This window comes from Sus scrofa, chromosome 14 (genome assembly GCF_054392235.1).
Source record: "Sus scrofa isolate SSC_HxYL_T2T_F1_AM1 chromosome 14, Sscrofa_HxYL_maternal_Yorkshire_Landrace_v2.0, whole genome shotgun sequence".
Lineage (NCBI taxonomy): Eukaryota > Metazoa > Chordata > Mammalia > Artiodactyla > Suidae > Sus > Sus scrofa.
Window position 1 is genome coordinate 104,828,309 of NC_139396.1, and position 24,634 is coordinate 104,852,942.

The following is a 24,634-nucleotide window of genomic DNA, read 5'->3' on the forward strand; positions in this document are numbered from 1 at the left end:
TAAAAAGTGCTATCAGGAAGCAACATCTTTTTTTTTTCCTTTTACAGAGGTGAACATTTTCATTGTGTCCCAGGGATCTTTACCTTTTGCTTTTCCAGCTTTTTTAAAAAGGACCCATCATCTGCACTGGTCTTTTGGAACTTTTTCAGTTTTTCATTTGCTGTATACCAGGCAGAGGCTTGAACTGCAGAGAGCATCCTTCCTCTCTGCTGCACATACCAGCTAAGTCATTCATGGACACATTGAGAGAAGAGCTGTTTGAAGAAATTTTGTGTGTTCTTATTCTCTAGTGGTTTACTGGATCCAGAGGCTAATTTTGGTAGTTTGGTGCATGATAGTAATTTTCGCAGCTCATTTTTTTTCTGCTCTAGATGTGTTTCTCAGTGTTTCTTTTTCCTTTAACCTGATTTTGGTAATTTCTTTTCCTTGTTATCCCAAAATATAGACAGTGCTCTCAAAATACTGTGATGTTTTCCCTCAAAAAAATGTTCATTATTCAAATCACAAGTCCAAGTAATGTGAACATTGATCTCAAGCATGTTATAGGAAGGAACAGGTACTAATGGCTGATGGTAATGATAATAACAATACAATTAGGGGCAATTTACCAAGCTCACATCATGTACCAGGTACTTGGGTAAGTTCTTTTTGCATTTACTATCAGCGTCCTCGCAATAATCCTGCCAAGTGGACAAGGCTATCTTCATTCTGCAAAGCTAAAAGTGGAGGTTTTCACAGAGTAGGTAAATTGCAGGAAAACAATTCAAACAATTTAGGTCCAGGGACTGATTCAACTGCCCATGTTTTATCCTGTGCTTGTTCTCCACTGCCTCCTAGAGGTGCTATTGTCCAGTAAGGACTGAGAGGACCTGGATTTGGAAATTAAAGGATCAGGACATCAGAACACTGTACAGTCTTTTTGTTAATATCTGTACAAATCTATTCCCTTGCCCTTTACAGTAGCTGTTACATCCATCTGCTCACAATAAATTTCTTAATCACCTCTGGTGATGTGATTCTGACTCCTTAAGTGTTTTGTCCCTGCCACCCATGGGGAATGCTTATTGTTACAGCATCTGCTCATCTCTTTCCTCCTGGTAAACTCTGAGGCAGAGAATTCACTGGAGAGGGTTTAGCGACGTCTACCTTTTCTGGCTGTGAGGAAAGCTAGCCATCTGTCAGTGGTCATGGAGTATCCTTCACTGACCTCTTGCATTTAATTGCTTGGACTGAATATTCACCCCTCCCCACTCTATTTACTGTAGTGTTTTTGGTCTCTCTTTACATGAATGGTTAAGAAATTACAATTCCTCCAGGGATGACTAAGACTATGCTTTTCAGCAAGGCAAAGACTACATTCCCCTGTAATATGACTTTGGTTTTTCTTTCTTCCTTCCTTCCTTTTTTTTTGTCTTTTTGCCTTTTTCTAGGGCCTCTTCCCGCGGCGTATGGAGGTTCCCAGGCTAGGGGTCTAATCGGAGCTGTAGCCGCCAGCCTCCGCCAGAGCCACAGCAACGCGGCATCCGAGCCATGTCTGCAACCTACACCACAGCTCACGGCAATGCCGGATCCTTAACCCACTGAGCAAGGCAAGGGATGGAACCACAACCTCATGGTTCCTAGTCGATTCATTAACCACTGAGCCATGACGGGAACTCCGACTTTGGTTTTCTTAAGGACAGTTTTATTATTTATGCTTATTCTAAAACTGAGCTTCTCATTTACTTATCATAATGTGGCATGGACATCCGAATTATAGTCTACAAAATTATAGGTAAGAAATCCCTTTCTGGTCACTTCCTCCACCTTCCTAGAAGCCCCACATTTTGGGTTGAATAAATTAGATGCAATTGTGTATTGAGCCAAGGGGTTAGCTTTTTATGATGGTTGACTACTTCTGCTTTGAAGAATAGAACTTAGATGAATGTGCCTTATTACCCACTCTTCAAATGCAAGTTTTCCCTTTCTTAGAAAAGCTACCAAGATGATTTTTGCTCATTGTCGAGTACATTCCTCTAAAATGCATTGATTTGTTTCGTATGATCTCATCCCTTTAGATACATAAAAGTACACTCCAAACATGATCAATATACAAATCTTAGATTCTTCTGACATTCACTAACGGAAGAATTTCATGAACAATAAAAATCACCACAGTTATTAACACATATGCTAAATGGCTCTTGATGACTCTCTGCCTTTAATCTCTCCAGGTCTTTCAGTCTAGTGATGTTTTCCTTATTCCATAGGCTCGGACCGTCAGCTTACACACACTCTCTCTCTAGTCTAGCATCTGTTGCTCTCCTCTTCATTTTCAATTCTATGAATTTCCTCTTACACATTATTTTAAGATTTAAGTGTCCAGATGGACCCTGAATTCCTTCCTCACACCTGGCTTCCTGAGCAAACAATGAGTTTTTGATTTTTTACTGGGCATGAGCCATCTCTCCTGGCCTGTTTTTTGTAACCCACAACACTTTCCTCTCTTTGGTTTTAATGGTCTCATTAAGGGTCTCAGAAATGGTGGTTCTTGAATATCATTTATCTAAGTACCATTAAGGTTTCAGTGTAAGAAGGACTGAGAGAAATGGAAAAACACAGTCCTATATTTCTATTCATCTTCAGCCAGCCTTATCTTGCTGCCTTTCAAGGATGGATTCATAATTAATATGGGCAATAGAGAAGCTAGCAATATTACTTACTGGCTGCCCAAGCAAGTCACTGAAATGCTTTTATACTGCTAATAAGGCATAAATGTGGTTAATAGTAGCCTTTTCACATTGTGTTAATGAAACACAATGTCTGAATATGATATGAATTTTATCTAATTAGTAGCTTTTAAAATGCCCTCATACCTGTTTTCAAAGGGAATCTAATGCACTGAAAAGGGATTCAGGAGCCAGAGACCCCAAATGACTCAATACTCTATATAGAGTATGACAACAATTTCCCAGGAGGCTCAAGACACCTCTGTACCAGGAAACTTGATTGAGCGTAAAAGTTCTCAAGTATTTTTCCTCCAGTAGAATAATATCTTAGACTCCTTACATTACTATTTCCTTCCATTGATGAGCTAGAAATACAACAAACATGACTAAAGTAAAATCTTCTTCAGCTTGAGTAATTAATAATTCCTGACGCTTTCCCATGCAGATCACAAAATCTGAAAAAGAGCCAGAATAGTTGCCAAATATAGAGTTGCTAATGCCATCCTGTGATTTCCCAAGCTCTTCAGCTCAAAGTATTACATACCTTTTAGCTAACTTGCCTTTATTGTCTTCTTTCCCTCTCCCCTCTCTGCCCTCTTGTCTCTTGGTTCATTGGCTTATTCCTTCCTTTTTCTACACTTGTTTTCTTTTTTGAGGACTGAGATGCTGAGAATTGAGTTAATCATGTTTCTTGGTTCACAGTTCATTAGCATGCAACTTCTTTTACTTTATTTTTTTCTGCTTTATTGTCTGTATTTATGTTTGTTTCTCTACCTTCCATTGAAAACCACTCTAAAGCATTTAATATGCTCTACTTAAATAGTTTCAGTGAAAAACGTAGATTTTTTATTTGGCAAGTGGGTATTTTTAATTTATACAAATGGTGTTATGTTACAGAACTCATTTTGTTTCATTTATTTACTCAGTCTTATTGTTAAAGATTTACAAGTTTTGCTGTTTGTAAATCTCTAGCTTCTTCTGTCTTCTACATCACATTCTACCAAATATCTGCACCACGTTTTAGTTATTCATTACTCTAGTAATGGCATCAAGGTTGCTTCTAAATTTTGGTACTGTAAGCCATTTTTTATAAGCAATATTTTAATGAAATCCTTGTGCTTGCCTCCTTATGTTCCCATGTGAGTTTCTCCCTTGAGGAGTAAGACAGCTAAGGTTATAGGCATGAACATCTTTTATTTCACCAAGTTTCACCATTTTCACCTCAAAAGTATATTTTTTTAATAATAACAATGCATGAAGAATCTTATTTATCTATATTCTTGCTATTGCTTGGTATTATTAGCTCAAAGTTCAAAATCTCATAATCTAAGCCAGGTCCAGGTAAGCATAAATCTCTTTGGATATAGTCCTTTGAGCATGATTCTTTGAGTAGAATTTTTCTTGATCTGCAAAATTCTGGAAGTAAGCTATTAATCTCAAACATACTCAATTTTCAAGATGGCACAGGCATAGGGTAAACTTTGTAGACATTTCTATTCAAAAAGGGGGGAATGTGAGGCATGAAGATCACTGGATGATAGCAATTATGAAACATTACTGAGAAAATGATGGAGTTTCCTTTATTAGAATGTAGTTCTATATCTGATCAGGAGTTTTTTTTTTTTGTTTTTTGTTTTTTGTTTTTTTTTTTTTCAGGGCTCTTGTCTATACTCTCTGGGCTCGTTATTCCACTCTCTGAGTCATCCTTTCATTTTAATGAATGGTAGTTTGTATTTGTAGCTGACTGGTTTTCTCAGTCTGCATCCTGTTTGGCCACTACTGGGACTCAGACATGTCCAGAGGAATAGTATCCCCCACTCCATGAGGGAATGCACATACAGAAATGACTGCTTTTGTGTCCTATTGACATAGTGTAGTTTATACTCTATTCCATACCCCTACTTCCAGAACTGCCTCTCAGCTACAAAAAGACCCCTGCACAGAGACCATTGCTGTTAGATATTAGATTGCTTCTGAAAACTTTCTTTTCCAGGACCCGATCCCTGTGAGGTTAGCTTCATTCTTATGGAAAAGAGCAGTCACACATTAAAGATTTTCCCTCAGTCCCACACTGAGCATGCATACTGTTGCAGCATTGTGGGAAACACAAATAAAAACAGTCCTCAGTTACTGCAGTAATCAAACATTATTGTGCAAAAGCTGGGGAACAACCTTGGGAGCCCAAGCGCATGGGCTTCAGGATACATTCCACAGCTGTGCCCTCAGTTCTCATCATTTCTTTCCCCATGGCTTAGGAGAGAACAAACTAATCTGCACCCCAGTCTGTCATCTTCATTACCTAGGAGATAAACCAATTCTCTAAGGATTTCTTTCCCTCCAGCCACCAGTCCTACCCTGCAGTTTAATTTGCATTTGTATTACTTATTTGGTTTGTTATTTATAAAGTGGCAATGATTAGGTTTCAGGAATAAAGTTGAATCTGGTGCTGAAGTTCATAACTACTTTTCAAAAATGTAATTTCTTAAATAAGCTCAAAGGGGGAATTGTTCCTAGGAAGATGCTAACTTGATCTAAGGATGAAACATTCTTCCTGTACAATTCCTGATTGGGGTCAACACCCTTTAGTCCTTGGGCACTAGTACTCCATAAAGTCAGAAACATCATTTTTGTGAGATATGATTACAAACTGATTAAGGGTGAAAAAGTATTTCGGGAGCTATCTGTTTTTATTAAAGTATAAGACGGAGTTTTGATATTTAGCTGGTTGGCTGCTTTAGAGAAGGAACTTGGCTAAGTCAACCAGCAAGACCTTGCCCTTAGTTTTGTGCTGACAATGATCCCCAAACTAAGGGATAGACTTGCAAGTACCAGACTTTGATGTATTAATTTACAGTGAGTGATTTTCTTTTATGGATTCTAAGTAAGTCTTAAGATTCTTAAGATTCATTTAGGTCTATTGTCCTGAGCCTTGTTTTCTGAAATGCAGTTCTACTTAAGGAAGGAGTCAGCAGTTAGATCCTTAGTGAAATAGATTCCAGGTAAAGAGGATGGGCTGCTCTTGCACGATATGGGCCAGGAATAGAAGGATCCTCTTCCACTGATGGTAATTCTATGTCCTCTTCTATAGCACTGTGCAAGCAGCACTCACATGCATGTGAATTTTGATTCTCCTCCCTTTAACCTTTACTTCTGCAGAGATTTCACAATAATACTGCAAAGAATTGTCTTCAGCTTTTCATCAGCAACTCATGCACTTATAGGGGTAGAAAGTCCATAGCTAAATGCTCAGAGGAGGAGACATGGTTGACCTAATTCTAGTACATGCTCCCTGGAGGCTTTGGGTCCATTTTACTAACCTTTCTAAGTTGTAGTTTTCATATCCACAAGTGAGTATCATATTAGTAACCATCATATCTCATAGGACTATAATAGGTCAAAAGAAATCACTCCTGTGAAGTGCTAAGTATGTGTGGTATGCAGCGCTCATGGTGGTTCCAGTTATCCTCACTTCCTTGTATTCACATCCTTATGTAGTCCCTCTCACAGTCAGTAGGCTGAAATGTGTAAACTCTAAGATAGTGTGGACATGATGGAATGTGACTTCTGAGGCTAGATCACAAAAAGCACTGTTTTCCATCTTGCTTTCTTGGATCACTTGTTCAGGAGGAAAGTAAAGGAGAGGTCAAATAGCCCTTATGGAGAGGTCCATGTATGGGAACCTATGGCTCCTTCCAATAGCCATGTCAGTGAGCCACTTTAGAAATGTAGCCTCCAGCCCCAGTCAAACCTTCAGATGACCCTGAGCAGAACTACCTGATTTTGTAATTCCAGAATTCCTGATCCATAGAAACAGATAACTGTTTCTTATTTTAAACTATAAATGTCTGGGTAATTTGTTATGCATCAACAGATAACCAATACAGCATAAAGGTGCTCAAAATATCATAGAAATCATTATTATTGCAGTTTAGTCAATTAGATTAATTTATTTCTTGTTTTGAGGGAAGTATCAAGATAGAGGTACCTGTTAAACCACTTTAGTGTGGGCCATTTCTCTAGGTGGTTAACTTGTCTTTTAGTAGGCAGTAGTGATTTTTGTTAGCATCCCTTATTTTGTGATACTTTAATATAATTATTTGAATATTGGCTATACAATTTAATTTTACTAGACAAACTGTATTGGCAAACAGTATCAAGATCAAAAAGGTTTTAGGGTAAATGTAAAAGAAATTAGAGGTCAGAATTCTCTTGTGATGCAGTGGGTTGAGGATCCAGCATTGTCACTGCTATGGCTTGGGTTGCTGCTGTATCTCAGGTTTGATCCCTAGCTTGGGAACTTTCACATGCCATGGGAATGGATGAAAAAAAAAAAAAAAAGGTAGAGGTAGAAGATTTAGTGCAAAGACCTTTGCCTCTAGTTATGTGTTTTGAGGTCTGATTCTCAAAATGGATCATGGTTATGAGACTTGTATATAAGAAAATGAAATAAATTAAAATAATGAAAAGTCCTGTTGATTTATATTCTAATGAATAATTATATTTTAGATAGTCTCTTCAGCAAGTGGTATTAGGGAACTTGGACAGCTGCATGCAAATCAATGAAGTTAGAACACATCCTCATACTATACACAAAAATAAACTCGAAATGACTTAAGTGCTTAAGTATAAGATATGACACCATAAAACTCCTAGAAGTGAACCTAGACAAAACATTTTCTGGCATAAATCATATAAGTGTTTTCTTAGGTCATTCTACCAAGGCAATAGAAATAAAAGCAAAAATAAACAGGTGGGACCTAATCAAACTTATAAACTTTTGCACAGGAAAGGAAACCATAAGCAAAATGAAAAGACAAGCTACAGATTGGGAGAAAATACTTGCAAATGATGTGACTGACAAGGGCTTGATTTCCAAAGTACACAAACAGCTCATACAACTCAACAACAACAAAAAACACCACAACATAATTTAAAAAAAAAGATGAGCAGAAGACCTAAAAAGACACTTCTCCAAAGAAGATGTACAGATACCCAATAGGCATATGAAAAGATGTTCAACTTCACAAATTATTAAAGAAATGCAACTCAAAACAACAATAAGCTACCACCTCTCACTCATTAGAATGACCATTGTTAATAAGTCTAGAAATAACAAATGCTAGAGAGGGTGTGGAATGTACACTGTTGGTAGGAATGCAAATTGGTGTACCCACTATGGAAAATAATATGGAGGTTCCTCAAAAAAACTAAAAATAGAGTTGCCATATGACTCAGCAATCCCATTCCTGGGCATATACCCAGACATTACTATAATTTGAAAAGATACATGTACCCCTATGTTCATAAGCAGCATTATTTATAGTAGTGACATGGAAACAACCTAAATGTCCTTTGACAGATGAATGGATGAAGATGTGGTGTATATGTGTGTGTATATATATAAAAAATGAAATTTCACTCAGCCATAAAAAAGAATGAAATAATGCCATCTACAGCTACATGGATGGATCTAGACATTGTCATACTAAGCAAAGTAAGTCAGAAAGAAAAAGACAAAAACCATGTGATATCACTTACATGTGGAATCTAAAATATGACACCAATGAAGTTATCCACAAAACAGAAACAGATTCAAACTTCTGGTTACCAAGCAGGAGGAAAGGTGGGGGAGGGATGGATTGAGGGTTTGGGATTAGCAAATGTAAACTATACTATGTAGAATGGAAACAACAAGATCCTACTGTACAGCACAGGGAACTATAATCAATATCCTATAATAAACCATAAAGGAAAAGAATACAGAAACAATGTAAATATATATATATATATATATGTATACATATATATATATATATACACATATATATGTGTGTGTGTATATATATGTATATATAACAGAATCACTTTTCAGTACACCAGAAACTAACACAACATTGCAAATCAACTATACTTCAATAAACTAAATTTAAAAATAATTAAACTTTTATAATTATTTGGAAAATTGGTTTATCTTTGAAAATACAGCTAGATTGCAATTTTGAGTGACTAGATAAGAGTTTTACCCCAGAACAAATAAAAGGAAATACTGCCTACCTTGGGAGATTAAATCGTAAACTCACGTATCCCTTGGGGTGTCTCCCAGGCATGTCTTTACATTCTCCCAGCCTGACCCATGGGGATATTCATGCAAAAGATGCTGCAATAGTGGTATAGAGTATAATCATGGTACCTCTGGATAATCAGTGGTCTTGAGGCAGGAAAATTAGGTTAAATTCTAAACCAATGTCTTCCCAACTGGTGGCTTTGAGAAAACTAATCTCTGTGAGCATGAGCTTTCTTATATGACAATAGAGTAGTAAATTAGCTTATGAAGTCCTTAGGTTTAAATAATGTGCTATATATGACTATGTATTTTTAGTGATGGCCTGGCCTGGAAACATGGTAAAAACTGCATCTGAAGCTGAATAAATAGAGATGTTTCCTTATCATGGAATGTGCAGTTCATGTGAAGAACTGCCAGGTTTCCTTCTGTTCTCTTTGGTGCCATGGAGTTGGTTTTATCTTCATTATAGCACCACTTGTCCTGAATTGCAATAATATCTTATGCTCCTCTGGTTTCCACCAGATTTTGAAGATTTCTTTCGGAAGAGACTACGTCTTATATATTTATTATTACTTTAAAAAAATCCAAATTTAAAGATCTGGCACATAGTAGGTTCTTAATAATTATTTGATGAGCAAATGAATGTCACATGTTTTTAAACTAAGCTCTTATTAGAACTGCAGCCTCTGCTATGAAGTTTCTCTAGCCCAGAGGGCATGCAGCGATTGTTAATTTAAGAAAAGAGAAATAAATTAAATAAATGGTAGGTGAAAAAATGTGAATGCTTCTGTAGAAACATATCACTGTACTTAGTGACCTTGAACTGAGTCTAACTGTGTAGGATTTAATCAAGGCAGATGAAGAAGCCCTTTATAAAAAGCTTCAAAAGCTTGGGCTTGCATGAACTGCAATAAGGATTTTTTAATAAGTCTGTAGATTGCCCAGGGAAAGGGACTTCCCCCAGTAATTAACCTAAGCTTTGGATTTTGTTGGCACAAACACTTTGCAGCAAGTTAATGTATATAAACATTTTTAGGCTGAGCTGGGATATAGAGGGAGCAGAAGAGAAGGCCCTTGTTCCCAGTGATGTACATTGGCAACAAACAGGGAGAGTCAGATGGAGGGAAATAGGTCCCTCAGCTACCTGCGTAACTTGCAATGAAATGTGGACTGTCTTAACTGCTTAACCAGAATGATGAAAAACGCCAGAAGATCATTGAAGTCATTAAAAAAAGTAAATTACATCAACAACAAAACCTTTTCTCTTGCACGAATAACTGAAAAGGGCCAAGGTTAAAATATTAATTAAAACATACATTAAACCCTCAGTGAATAATAAAGCGATATTGTTTTCAGGCTTATTTACTGAGGAAGTGGGCCTGGTAACACAGCTGTCAGCAAAGTGAAGGGAACTGGGAAAGAAAATTCCTTCTTTTAGTTCCTTATCCCAAATGTGTTATTTTAAAAAGAACATTAGGTCTTCCAAATGCTTTCTAAAACTATATTCCAGGTTCAAAGAAGCTTGGAGAATATTTAATACTAAAGCTGTCCTTATAGAGAGACACAGTGTATCTTTCTCTAATGTCAGATGGATTTTTTTTTTAAAATAACCATTATGAAAGCAATATAGGTTCATTCTGGGGGAAAAAAAGTGAACAAAAACTCAACAAACAGAAAAGAAAGCCTTCTAAAGATGTTTTTGGAAGACTTCAATTTCTTACTAATTGCTGAATTCCACTCAAGAATAGGAAACAACCAAACTAGGTTCTTTACATTCCACATATAGACTCAAATGGTGTGGCTAATACCACAGGATTTGGAGTCAGCCTGCCTGGAGCAAATTGTGGCTTCTTTACTTACTATGAAACTTTAGGTAAGTTGAAAGATATTAAATAACTTTGTAACTCAGTTTCCTTATTAGAAAAATTGGGAAAAAAGAACAATGCCAGTTTTATAGAGTGTTGTAAGGCTTAAAAGAAATAATACAGGTAAAAATTAAAAAAACTTAACAGATAATGGATCTATAACATACATACAAATATATCTTAATGTTTTTAAGTTATGTAGAATTTAAATTTATGACATATAATAGTTTAACTAGTGATTTAAAAATCTAATTTAGAGTGGACTAAGTCTTTTTAGGCATGGCATGAAACTTAGAATGCATAGAAGAAAATCGCTAAATCTGGCTACATACACATTAATATTTATAATCGAGAACAAAACCACATGAACAATATTTGAAGGCAAAGAACAAAACAGGAAGAAAATTGTAATTCACAGAAGAGGACCACCTTTAAAATATAAAGTTTTTTTCCCAAATAAATAAGAGATTAACCCAACAGAAAAATGAGCAAATTCCCTCTGACACACGTATACACATTGCCTATTTGAAAATGCGAGCCATGAGACGCTATGCTTTTCCTACAAAATTAGCAAATATTAGGGTCACTGAGTATGTATTAAAAATGTGAATATTAATGCACTCTGTGGATTTAGTATAATTTTTGTTGAAGTGTGTCTGAATTCAAACTGAAAAAAAATGAGTATACCATTTGAACGGAGAATTTTATTTCTGAGACTCTACTGATCTACTTATACACATGCAAGAGATTTATATGTAAGCATGTTGTACTTTTCTTTTTTTTGTGCCCCCAAAGGACAGAACACAGGGTATGTAAGGTTCTAAGAGTTTTGTGGTAAAGAAACCTTTAAAAATTAAAAGAAAAAATGCTTGCATTTACCAAACTCTGGCCAGTGAATTCCGATTTAAGAGTAATATCCATTATAATCCAAAGGAAAGAGAAGCCTGTAAAACAGTCTTTACAAATGCTGCTTTTGTGAAAATTCTTCAATCATTATCTCAAGCTGAGATTTTGAGAATTATAAACAGAAACTTACTCACAGACTGTGGGGCTTTGAGTCTTGAGACATTCAGGTACTCACTCCTGAAAGAAAGGGAGAGGGATTTTTTTAACCCTTGTGGAAAGTGCATTACTTTAAAATTACTTTAAAAAGGACACAGGATTTCAGCTCTCCAACAGGATGTGGGTATTTAAAAGACCATATTCCACTCTCTGCAAAGAAAGGAAAAGCCAGATCATTATGAGGTTCTAATTTTTCTTGAGCTCATCAGGGAGCTGGTTCTTGAGGTCCTGGTGCTCTTGGTTTGCCTGAGACTGGGGCTGAACTAGGGCCCCCCACTGCATCCCCACCAGAAGCCAGCATCTCATGTCACCCACACCAGTAGGTTGCTGCGGGGTAGGGGCAAACAGAGGAGAGAGGGCCCTGTGTGTGGTGCAGGCAGGCAGGCAGGGACCTCTGAAGCTTCCTTAGGGAAGCAGCACTGAAAAAAACCTAAAACCTGGAGTACCCTAAACCCACACCAAGATCAGGTAACAGCAGCCCACTGCAGGGGAGTTTGGATATGCAGAGCACCAAAAGTAACCTAGCAACAAAAAACCCAAACTCTGCTCACCACCTCACCAGACTAACTTAATCCCTTCCCCACATCCCCCACAGACTGGACACAGGCAAGGAAAGAAACAATGAATGATGAAGATGGGCCAACAGAAGTGATCCAAACTGAACCCCAATGAGAAACAAGAATAAAGAGAAAAGGACAAGGTCTCTCTCTGAATGTTGGCGGGAAGTCTAAGAATTTAGGGTGCTTTTGTTAAATTGTATTCTTATTTTTTATTTTTTGTCTTTTTGACTTTTCTAGGGTCGCACCCACGGCATATGAAGGTTCCCAGGCTAGGGATCTAATCGGAGCTATAGCTGTCGGCCTACACCAGAGCCACAGCAATGCGGGACCTGAGCTGCGTCTGTGACCTACACCACAGCTCACGGCAATGCCGGATCCGTAACCCACTGAGCAAGGCCAGGGATCGAGCCTGCAACGTCATGGATCCTAGTCAGATTCGTTAATTACTGAGCCATGCCGGGAACTCCTAAATTGTATTCTTGATAAATAATTCTACATTGGCATTCTCTGCTGGTTTTTTTTTTTTTTTTTTTTTTTGCGGGGGGTAGGGGGGACTTGTTGTCGCATTGAAGGATGGCAGGAGATGGATGTCCAGTGGACGTCTTCCTGACACAGAGGAATTGTGAGTTCCCAGTATGATAAAGACTAGAAGTTCCTTAAACATAAAACCCAAGCCAATATAAGGCACTACACAAAGTTTGGTAACTTTACCTCTAATCTCTGATGTAGCTGAAGTCCACAGTGAGGAAAGGGTGGTTTTGTACCAAATGACTATTTATAGCATTCTCCCTTGGAGGTTCACTGTTTAATCAAATCTCCCCTACACAGGGAATATGCTTACAGTTCGTGTGTGTGTGTGTGTGTGTGTGTGTGTGTGTGTGTGAAGTCATTTTCTTTACTAGATCATTCACTCCAGAATCTACAACCATTTTTGCCTCCCTGGCCCCAATACTTGGCAGGAAGCAAAAAAAAAAAAAATCACTCATGTTCTGAGTGATGAAGGAGGTTGTATTTTATATTGCAAGAGACAGGAAAAAATTTCCCAATTCATTGTCTTTGACTAAACTACTCAATTTTTTATTTTGGCAATGTCTCATTTTTCCCTGGGTCAATGACTACTTGTGGAAAACAGAAAGTCTATATTCGCCCAAGGAAAAGATCTGATCTGAATACCAGAACACCACTGGTACATGTAGAGATATTGGTCTCCTGTTTATAGTTGCTATTTCCACATTAAGATGAAACAGCTGCCAATTCAAAATTGCAGCCCTCAAGCAAAGCCCCTTGGCATTATAAAAGCGCATATACTCCTGGCACTCTCCAGCTGTCAGCATCAGCACACACCTTTCTTCTTGCACTTTATTATAGATGTTTTGACCAGGATTTATAATGTGGAAGCAGGAGGGGAATTCACCTGTTCCCTGTCACAAGGCACCACATCGACTGAGAAGACAGAGGGAAATCAGAGTGGAGGCTGGGTCTCTGGAGAATGATTTTGCCTAGAGAGGATCTAAGCCTGTCTTCTCTGAAGGCAATGTGGTGTAGTGGTTAGGTTTAGAGATCTAAGCAGGACTGGGTTGGACTCCTGTATCCTGCTTCCTAGCAGTAAGACCCTGAGCAAGTAACTTGGTACCTATGAGCTTCATTTTCTCATATTTGATGCTGGGGCAAGATATGAATCTTACTGAATTTTGGTGAGGGTTATGTGAGATGATGTGTGTGTTTCTTTTGGCACAATCCTTTGGTCAAGAATTTATCTGGAGTTAAAGTATGGAAATGAGTTGATGCTGTGGCCTCAAGACTCAGCATACCCATCATATTATGAAAGGTATTTAGCGGGGAGTGGTATAGACCAAACTGAAGGGGAGGATGAGAGCCAGTAGGGCTGGGGAGCCTAGTGGCCAGATGGGTGTGACCCCATGGTTGTTTATCAGCCACAGAGAAGCCTGAAGAGAAGGCAGGGCAAGGGATAGCGTTCAGGAATATCAGAGTGATATCTGGAAATCGAGTAAGACAGTGTACTCAGTCTTGGTGGGAAAGAGTGTAAAGGAAGCTACCCTAGCAGCGGCTATGGAGGCCCCCTGCAGGGGGCCTTTTATCACTGGAGCATAGGAACAAGGGACTGATCAATTTCTACCACTGAGGTCTGTGATAAAATTTGGGCTGTACTAGCATTCTTTAAGTCCCTCACAGGTGAAGCGTTTGGGGCCTGCAGCAGGGTGAGGCTGCCAGAGGGATTTAATCTGATCTCCTATGGTGGGAGGGATATGACAGCTGTACAGAGAGCCAAGCAGGGTCTGCAGACTTTGGCCTTACACACCCAATCTGAATAATATTGTGGTTTTCTACCCAAAGCTGGTAGCTTTCACATTTCCTGTTTTGCTTACTGAAATGATACTCTCTGCTAGATATGGATAGCTATCAATAATGGCTAGTGGGTAGGTTATAATTTTGTGGGTTCCGCAGAATTTTCCAATAAAGCTTTCCATTTAAATGCTGTCTCTTTTCTAGTTTGCTTATTCTGTGCCTTGGAACTCTACCTCTGCAAGCAGGGATTTCCCCAGTTCTGCTTGTGGGGATGAACATCAGATAACACTCTTATGGCAGAGAAACAAGGTATTGCCTGTTTCTTCTCAGGTGTTGTTTGGTTAGGAAACTGGCTTGCAGGTGCATCACTGGAGACCTGCCTCCTGTTCGTATGGGAGATGCACCCTCTGCTTGCACTTTGCAGACCCTTTGCACTTTGGCTAGAGGACAGTTCAAAAAGCTGCTTGCCAGAGGTAGGCCCTTGTTTGTGACTCCAAATCTGGTAATCTAATTTCTGCATCACAGATTTTAAATGTGGCTATCCTCGAGATACATATGATTAAAATTCAAAACACATACTAATATCATGTTAATCTAAGAGATGAAGTTTTATTCTCTGAAAGATAAAAAGCAGATAAATCATGTATGTATCTTATGGTTGCAATAATAGCTATACTAATGTTTATGTCAAATCTCAAAGGAGAACAAACAGCTTAGCTAATGGTGTGTAACAAGGAATCTCCCAGCGAGAAATACAATAGGACTTGTTAGTTCATAATGTAGGGTACCTGGGGAAAAATGGATTTTGAGTTATCTGGGATGAGCTCATCTGCTATTTTTTAAATAGGAGGAGAATAGCAGTTGCTTTGAAATTAACATGCTTTAAAATCAATAACCTGTAAAGTTTTACTTTGTGGATGTAAAGTCTCAGTCGGTAATGAGAAATCATTTTAGTGTATTTATAACTTTCAATTGTAACAGGTCAATTGTGTGTGTGTGAGTGAGTGTGTGTGTGTGTGTGTGTGTGTGTGTGTGTGTGAAAGAGAGAGAAAGAGATGTATATATCTGTGTTTTGTGTGTATATGCACTCTATGCCGCCGGGTTGTGTGTATGTGTTTGAGAAAGGGATTACTCTTCACCTGAAGGGATAATTAAATTGAGTCAACTCATGAAACTTTATTTTCAGACTCTATGTGTTTCAAAATCACTATTTAAAATTTAAAAATATAAACTTTTACAGATGTTATAAAACTTGTTTTAGAGATTTATTTGACCTTGAATAGGGGCATTTAATTATTTTCTTTGGGTCATGCATTTAAAAAGGCCCAAATGATGGAACACTAAAGAGAAAAATATTGCCCTTACTTCTTTGCTAGGCATGATCTTGGAGATAAAAGGCTAAGGCTGGGCTCATGAAAGAGTATCTTCAAACTATTTTAATACAGTTAAGAAAGGATGCTCCGTGGTGTCGACTTTTCTGTTGTTCACTGATCAATGCATAGATGAGAGAAGTTCAAACTAGTCATCCCTTGAAATGACACTTCATATGCATATTATTTAAATTTATTTATGATAAGTGAATTTATTCTATCAATGGAATCCAAAGTTTGCTGCTAGCTAAACTTTGATAAGACAATGTAATGTATTTTTATCTCCCCAGGGTTCCCTTGGTTATATTAAGGTCCTACAGGCTGGTTGAATATGTAATGTAAAAGAATTCTGGGATTAGAAAGCCAGCGAAGGAGCACTGATGAAGCTAGTAATATTCTCAGTGTCTGCCCATAGGTATAACTCAAGATCTTTGGGTCAAGAGGAATGTGGGACTGTGCCCATTTAGGAAAGAGTTCGAGCACTATACCTGTGATTTTTAAATGAGTTTGTGAAAAGTTTGGTATTTTGGAAGATGATCTTTGGCATATGTCTTTTATGTCCTGTGTATTTTAAAAGTTTAAAATAATTTTGCTAATATACGTCCTAGAGTTCATCAGTCTAGGTTGCTTTTTCCAGTTAACTATATGCTTTATCAAAATTGAGATTCAAATCTTTCTTTATTTCAGAAAAAATATTTTTTGAACTATAAACTGAAACATAAGTTCTGTTTCTTTTCATTCTTTTTTTTTTTTTTTTTTTTTTGTTTTGAGCCACTGAACGGGGCTGGGACCCAGGTAATACCCTGAGGCATCTTGTTCTATTGATCATGATGTGTATCTCCCCATCCTCCTCACCCAACCACTCTTTAAATCCAATTCTGAATGCTATTGATTCCCTTCATAAACTACCAAAGCAGCCTACATTCCAGGGACACTGTATTGATCTACTTTGGTATAATTATTCTGCCTACAATGATCTACACCAATTCTAATTTTGCTTTATATTTGCTGTGCCTCCATGACAGGGGATACATAGGGCCTCTGAGACTCAGCTATAAAGCTATTGATTAAAAATTATTTAATATGGTCTCTAAAAGCATTAATCTATGACAGAGCCATCCTTCTAAAAGAGCATGTCCTAAATGGTTTAAGATTTTGCGAAACTTGATCATGCTATTGTTCTTTTCCACAGCTCCCATCATATTCGTGGGTACATAGTGCCTCTCCTAGCCAGTGATGTGTTGCTAAATCTTTTAACAATTGGCTCTCTGTGAAGAAAAACCAAACCAAACCAAACAATTCCCAAATTTATAGCCCTTGCCAATTTCTATGGCACAGAGACTCCCACCATGGCTAATTTCAGGTTACCAATGTGACATCACTGAACATGGAGTTGAGAAGAAACACAATTGGCTCTTTTTTTTTTTTTTCTGTCTTTTTGCTTTTTCTAGGGCCGCTCCTGCGGCATATGGAGGTTCCCAGGCTAGGGGTCCAATCGCAGCCGTAGCCACTGGCCTACACCAGAGCCACTGCAACGTGGGATCTGAGCCGCGTCTGCAACCTACACCACAGCTCATGGCAACACCGGATCCTTTAACCCACTGAGCAAGGCCAGGGATCGAACCCGCAACCTCATGGTTCCTAGTCGGATTCACTAACCACTGTGCCACGATGGGAACTCCAAGACACAATTGGCGCTTACGAAGCAGGTGCAAGAACAGATGTGAGCTGGCACCAGCACACCACTGCTCCTAGTCTAAAAGCTCCACTCTTAACCTCCACTTTTCTGTTCAAGGACTGACAATCTCTTGAGGCTTAAGGGATTGAAACTCAGTTTCCCAACATCCAACTCTGGGAAACCTGTCAGCTGGAGTGGAAGAACTATCTTTTATTGTCTCTATGTGGTGGCATACAAACATGCAATAGTATAAAGCAGAATGCTACCTAAATTCATTCCTCAAATTATTTTCAGCAACTTGAGGCTGCAGATAGTCCCACTGATTGTTGACAGTCAGATACAGTTGTTCTCAGCCAAGGATGATTTTCCTGCCCAAAAAACATTTGGCAATGTCTGGAGACATTTTGGTTGTCACAACTAGGGAGAAAGTGCTATGGCATCTAGTGAGTAGAAGCCAGAAGTTCTGCTAATATAATGCACAGGACAACTCCCACATCAAAGAACTTTCTGGCCCCAAATATCAACTGTGCTGAGGTCAGAAACCCTGTCTGGTCAGATCCAATGCTGCTACAGAAGTAGTGTGCACTTCAGCCTTCACATCACCTCTTTTTGGAGTTGGCCACCTTGTACTCCACATAAGAGACTCACTTCTGTTATATCTTGTCATGGAATGTGGGCAAAATTCTGTTTATAGAAGTATTTGTGTACCAATATTCAGCACAGCCTGGCTTGGTTCTCCTACTATTACTACTTAATCCTCTGCCTGTGATGGAGGTGCCTGGAGATGCTGCCAGATGGGCATAAACCTAATTGTGCAGGATATCCTGGCTGGGGTGTATAACCTTTGAGCAATTTTGCTACTTGAGCTCAGTGTGCTTGCATTTTCTCTAACATCAGGATGATTCCCTGAGTTTGTGTAGCTGACCATTATATGCTTATTATGCCCATATCTGAAAGATATTTGAAGAAAAGCTTGCCAAACCATCCTTGGTATCTTTAGAGCAGCAGTCAGCTTTTCAACAGTGTGTATCACAGCCCAAGCTGCAGTCTCAGCACTTTTGTTGTATATTTTAAATGTTTTCAAAACTTACTTTGTATACAATTCCACTTGCATATGCTGAAAGAGGAAAAAAATTCCTGGGGGCCTTAAGCCCTTCAGGAACCCTAGGGCTGTAAAACCCTCTTGACTTTAGTAATATTCCTAATCTCAGTATTTAAATATCTGGTTCTTTTGATGTTCTGCTGAGTTACCAGAACCTAGAAGGCAAACTCTCTCTCCTGCAGCCTTTGTCTCACTCTGACTCACAGCAAGTCTACACTATTTAAAAGATATTTGTGGCCTACAGTTAACATCATATTCAATGATGAAAGGTTGAAACCTTCTCCTCTAAGACCAAGGGTGCCAATTCTTATCATTTCTATTCAACATAGTACCAGAGGTCCTAGTCAGAGCAATCAGGCAAGAAAAGGAAATAAAGGAAATTGGAAAGATAGAAGTAAAACTCTGCTTACTGATGAAATCATTATATAGAAAATCCTAAAGACTTCAACAAAAAAACTGTTGAAACTAATAAATGAATTCAGTAAGCTTGTAGGATACAAAATTTCTTACTGAACTAATGAACTTTTTATGTTTTTTCTTGATACACGAAATTTTATTTTTATAAAAATTTCCCATTTTGTCTAAGTTTTCAAACTTATTATCATAGAGTTGCTCATAAATACTGTTATCTTTTTTACATCTCAAGTGTACATATCTAGCTAAGTACTTTTTTTCATTCCCAAGATAGTTAATTTTTTATGGGTATCTTTATTCATCAGGCTTGCCTTGATATCTTTTTTATTAGTCTTTTCAAGAATTATTTTTGGCATAGTTGGGAAAATTTTATTATGGCCTGTATTCTAGATGATTTATAGAATTATTCTTGAATAGTTTAGGCATGAAGATGGTATTTTTAATTATGTAGAAGAATATCTTTATGCCTATAAGATGTAGGATGAAGTTTTGAGTGATGCATATCATAAAGCATTGGGGAAGGCAGAAAGGAGGTAGGGAGAGAGAGGCAGAGGGAGAGAGAGAACACAAGCAGGTGGGGCAAATATTTATAAGGCTCAGTGAAGAATCCAAATTACTACATGTAAATATCTACTAAGCTTCATCTGGAAAATGTCACTGGTACTATGTTATAGTTATAAATCATTTATAAATGATTTAAACTTTTAATATTAATTCAATGACTTTTTACCATTAGGGCAATTTTTAGCTGTTAGCAACACCCCCAAATATCAGTACTTTAGGTAAGATAGGGTTCAATTCCCTCTCATGTAAATAACATCCAGTGTTTGCAGTTTAGGGCTATCCTGGTTGCTTCACTATCACGTCTATATTTTGCTTCATGATTTTAAACATAAACCATAAATCTATCTGTCTGTCTGTCTGTCTGTCTGTCTATCTATCTATCTATCTATCTATCTATCTATCTAATCATTGCTGCATGGGCTTCAGAATTCACATTCATATCCTAGACAGTAGGAAGGAGAAAGAGGCAAGTTTGGATTCTCTTAGGATCACTTCTTGAATCAATTCTGCTTAGAACCCAATGTCTAGCATTTAGTTACATAGCCATCACACTAACTTACAGGGAAGGCTGGCAAATGTAATTGTTTTCTCAGCTAAAATGTACCTAACCAGTTATCAGGTCCTATTACTAAGGAAGATGATGAGAAGTAACATTGGAGCAAAACCCAACAGTTTTTCTCCCAGATAAACTGTTTGATTATTATAGAGATATGGGGAATATGTTTTACTACTTGCTCTACATTGTCATATTTTTGGCATTGATAGTAATAAGTCACTTGTTTTAAGAACTGAAGAGGAGAGATGCTCTCCCATTTTGACTACCCAATTTTCTTGGTAGGTTGTTCTGGTAACTTATTATGATCTCCTTTCAATCAAGTCTTTGATTTTATAAATCTAGAGGCCACACAAAATCTTTGCAGTCTTGTAAAATGTCAAAAATGTGATGATTACAAATAGGAATGTTTTTTATTTCACACAGGGAAATTTAGTTTCCTCTCCATCATTTTATTTTTGTGTAATTTTATTGTTTTTTCCTTTCTTTTTACCTCCCTAGAGAGTCCTTTTAAATCATCCTTGTATCCATTTTGCTCAACAGCACCTGTAAAGGCTTCCTACACTATTACTGTACATTGTAATATGGACTCCACTTGTGCAACGTTTTATCCTGATTTTTTAGATTATGTCAATGTCAGTATTGTATATTTCCTTTCCTAATAAAGAATTAAATGTTTTAGGTCTGCTTTAAGTCCATTTCTTCACTTCCTAGGATAAAAGTGAAGATTTATGGTGAGGAAAAATATTGACTGTTATCTGAAAAGCTTCTGTACTGTTCTCTCTGGATAAAATACATTCTAGGTCAGACTCACAGCTGCAGATTGAAAAATTTCCCCAAAGATTCATAAGGACTTAGCCATCCAGAACTGCAGTGTTGTTTGGTTGTTTGTCATGGGTGTTTCAGCTATACCACTTGCTGGGATGCAAGTTTTTTTCACCATCCATGGTGCCACTTTTCCTCTTTTCCTTGTTCTCACTGATAAATAGAGAATAATAGTGCTACTAATTGATTAGGAAGGAAAAGGTGGTGGTAACTTTTAAAGGATGTTCCTAGGTGTTTTACTGTAGCTCTTGGATTATTATCTACATTAAGAAAATTCCTCAGAGTTAACTCAAAGGGAAAATTGAAAATTAATTATTATTTTTTATTAACAGTAAAATCACAATTTGTGTAGCACTATATATATACTTTTCAAACGGTTTTTATGCTTATTCTCATATTTTATATTTTCACAAACTCGTGTGCCATTGTTATCATTTGACCGGAAAAACAATGGCCAAAGAAGTTAAGTGATTTACCCTTGGGTAATGATATATCTTAGTTTATGCCTATATTCCTGGTGTCAGTGTTCTCATTTACTCTCAAACATACATAAATAAGTCTCCCTCCTGCCCTAGGACTGGGTTTCAAGCCTGCTAACTTGTAGTGTGTCTATCTAGGGAATAAGATACTTGTACCTTTTGGTAGTTGCTTCCCTAGCCTAAAAGTTGTGATGTTTAATACTCGCTGGGATAGGAGAATTCTAATGGGCATAACTTTTTGTTTTCTATAGGAGATTTTGAACTGTTTTCATCCAGTTTCCCTTGCAGTAACATGTCTTGAGGAGGCAATTTAATAAATGCACAAAAAATTAGGACTGATAAGAGATTTGATATACATGATTCAACATAGAGTTTAAGTTCAGAATAGTGAAAACATACACTATGACTTAATTTTATATGTTTTTCCACTTTCATTTTTACTTGTGCTATTACAGTTTGGTTTGAGGCATTGAGATGGGAGTAAGGGAATATGTAACTTGTTTTAAAGAATGGGAACTAAGCTTATTAATTTTATTCATGCTTTCTCTCTAGCAACTAGATCAGTGCCTGATCTGGCATATAGTAGGCACTTGGTAAATATTTATTAAATGATTGAATGAGTAAATGAATATATCAACAATGAATTTATAGAGAGTTAATAATTTTAAATTATTTGGGGCATAGATTATTCCCAATGAGATGTAGATGAATTACTATGTAAATGAGATGACAACAAATGCGAATGCTTTAAATTTAGTGAAATATTAGGACTTGTAAATTTGGGGAATATCTGATATTAGAACACTCTGTTGGTAGAAATATGTCAATCTCTCCACCATATTAATTTCAAATGCCTTGAAAAATTGAAATGTGGAATAGTTATTTTATGTTGGTGTATTTTGGATATTTGAATAAAAAGATAATTAATGTGAAACATGATATTTTGGTTAAAATTTTGTATAGGAAGTATATTCCTTCCTCTCTTTTTTTCTCTGTCTTTCTTTTTCTAGCTCTTTTATAAAGAGCTCAAATAGCATTGGAATCTTTTAATAGTGGTGTTTCTCATGATACCACAGCCAAAGGCATATGAAAAAATAAGTGTGAATATTAACCAATAATATTATTTTCTTATTTTTTAGGGAAAGTGCTGGAGATTATATTTTTAAAAAATGACTCTAAAAGTAAAAGAAAGAAAGTGAAGCCTCTGGTTTGACATTGGTGTATGTTTTATCAACCCAAGAAGAAGTTCACTGTATGTGTGAGTTTGTGTGTTTCTCTTTAATAGTAAAGGGAATAAAGACATTACATGAATGTCATAATGACCTTCTTATATATTTTATTACTTTTTATTTCCCAACTGTCTAGGGTCTAGTTAGAACCCCTGTGTAATTTCATGTGCAGATGCTATTAGACATGAGCACAATGATGAGGTGCCAGTAAGTGTGTGCAAAGTCATATTTCCATATTAAAAATGTGCTTTGAGATTGTGCAAATGAACTTCTCCAGAAGCTTTCCAAAGTAGTTCCACTACTGGTACATACACGAGTGAATGCTTTCCTTTCCTTTATTAAAAAATTTGCAAAAACTTTTGGCTCTGCCTCTTTTCCAAAGTATATGAATGTGTGGATTCAATGAATGGAGCCACATATTTTAATCTGGGTAACCTTGACAGAAAAGTATATGTTTCCTATAGAAATCTGTACTTAGAGTTGTATTAGTCCTACTCCAATGTCCTCTGGGGCTGAGTTGCACTGAAATTAATACTTTTTGTCATGCATAAAAAAATGAGTCTCCCATTCAGAGAGACCCACTGAATATCACTGAAGAAAAACTCACAGAAAGTGAAGCTTTGTCCCCACTAGATGAGCAGCAATGAATCTCCTGGACTCCTATGGTGAGTTCAGGCAGAGGTGGGGCCTCACACTGACATCTTGATCCCAGACTCCTGTTGTTCTCAAAGCCCCATGACTTGTGCTATGAGAAGGTTTTGTCACGAGAAGAGCCTTTCCAGTGGGTAAGGAGAGCAGGAAGAAAGGGACCTGGTCCAGCATGACCCTTGTGCTTCTGAAGGACACATGGAATGGGTCTGTTGGGAAGTCATGGCACATGAGGTCAGGTAGACCTCACAGAGGGCAGGAGGGCACAGCTTCTCTCACTGGAAGCATCATACATTATTCATCATTGTCTGTGCACTTTAATGTCCCCAGGAAGGATACATTAATTGTTTTACACCCTACTTCTAGAGGGCTAGCACCATCTTTTACCTCTATGGAGTTCTTTAAAACTGAAGTGATTTTAAATATGTAAATCCAGTAATAATTTGCTATCATTTATAAGTTCCTGGCTGCATGTGGAAACTATCATACGCTGAGCTGTCCACATACAATAGTCCCCCCTTATCTGTGGAGGATAGGTTCTAAGACCCCCAGTGGATGCTTGAAACCACGGATAGTACTGACTACTTATATATTATGTTTTTTTACATATATACATACCTATGATAAAGTTTAACTTATAAATTAAGCACAGCAAGAAAATAACAATAACTAATGGTAAAATAGAACAATTATAATAATATACTGTAATAGAAGTTATGTGAATATGGTCTTTCTCTCTAAATATCTTATTATACAAATTTAAAGGCTTTTCATCTTAACTAAATCCTTATCACACACTGTGGCTGGAACTTTTTCAGTCTGAGGCCTAACAGCAAAACTAGCATGGATTTCTTATTCCTTCTTCACAATTTCAGGGGTAGAAGATTTGTTCTTAACATAGGTCTTAGTAATCTTAGACTTTTTTCAGACGATTTTAGCAATCTCAGACTTTTTTCCCTTTCTCATTAAGTTGATAGCTTTTACCTTTTCACTTAAAGGAAGCACTTTATGGCTTCTCTTTGGCATATCTGAATTGCTAGCATCACCACTCTAAGAGCTTTGGTGCTTTATTAAGTAAAGCAAGGATTACTTAATATCAAGCTGTGTGATATTGAGACAGTTGATCTGATAACCAGGATGGCTACTAAGTGACTAATGGGGTATGCGCAAGACAAAGGGATGATTCACATACCCTTAACAGAATGG

At 37.3% G+C, this 24,634-nt stretch overlaps 1 protein-coding gene across 3 annotated transcripts in view; it reads right to left on the bottom strand.

Moving 5' to 3' along the window:
* The window catches only part of LOC146396914 (uncharacterized), a 225,114-nt gene that overhangs the window by 132,885 nt on the left and 67,595 nt on the right, over positions 1 to 24,634 (bottom strand). For 2 of the 3 annotated variants that reach the window (XR_014828199.1, XM_084997462.1), the window contains exon 2: positions 11,678 to 11,720. Coding sequence is in view for 2 of the 3 variants with exons in the window: in XM_084997462.1 (XP_084853588.1) it covers positions 11,678 to 11,720 (43 nt within the window). In the remaining variant the exon portion in view is untranslated. Of the gene's footprint in view, positions 1 to 11,673; positions 11,721 to 24,634 lie in introns of all 3 variants that reach the window. The other variant, XM_084997461.1, reaches the window with a different exon arrangement.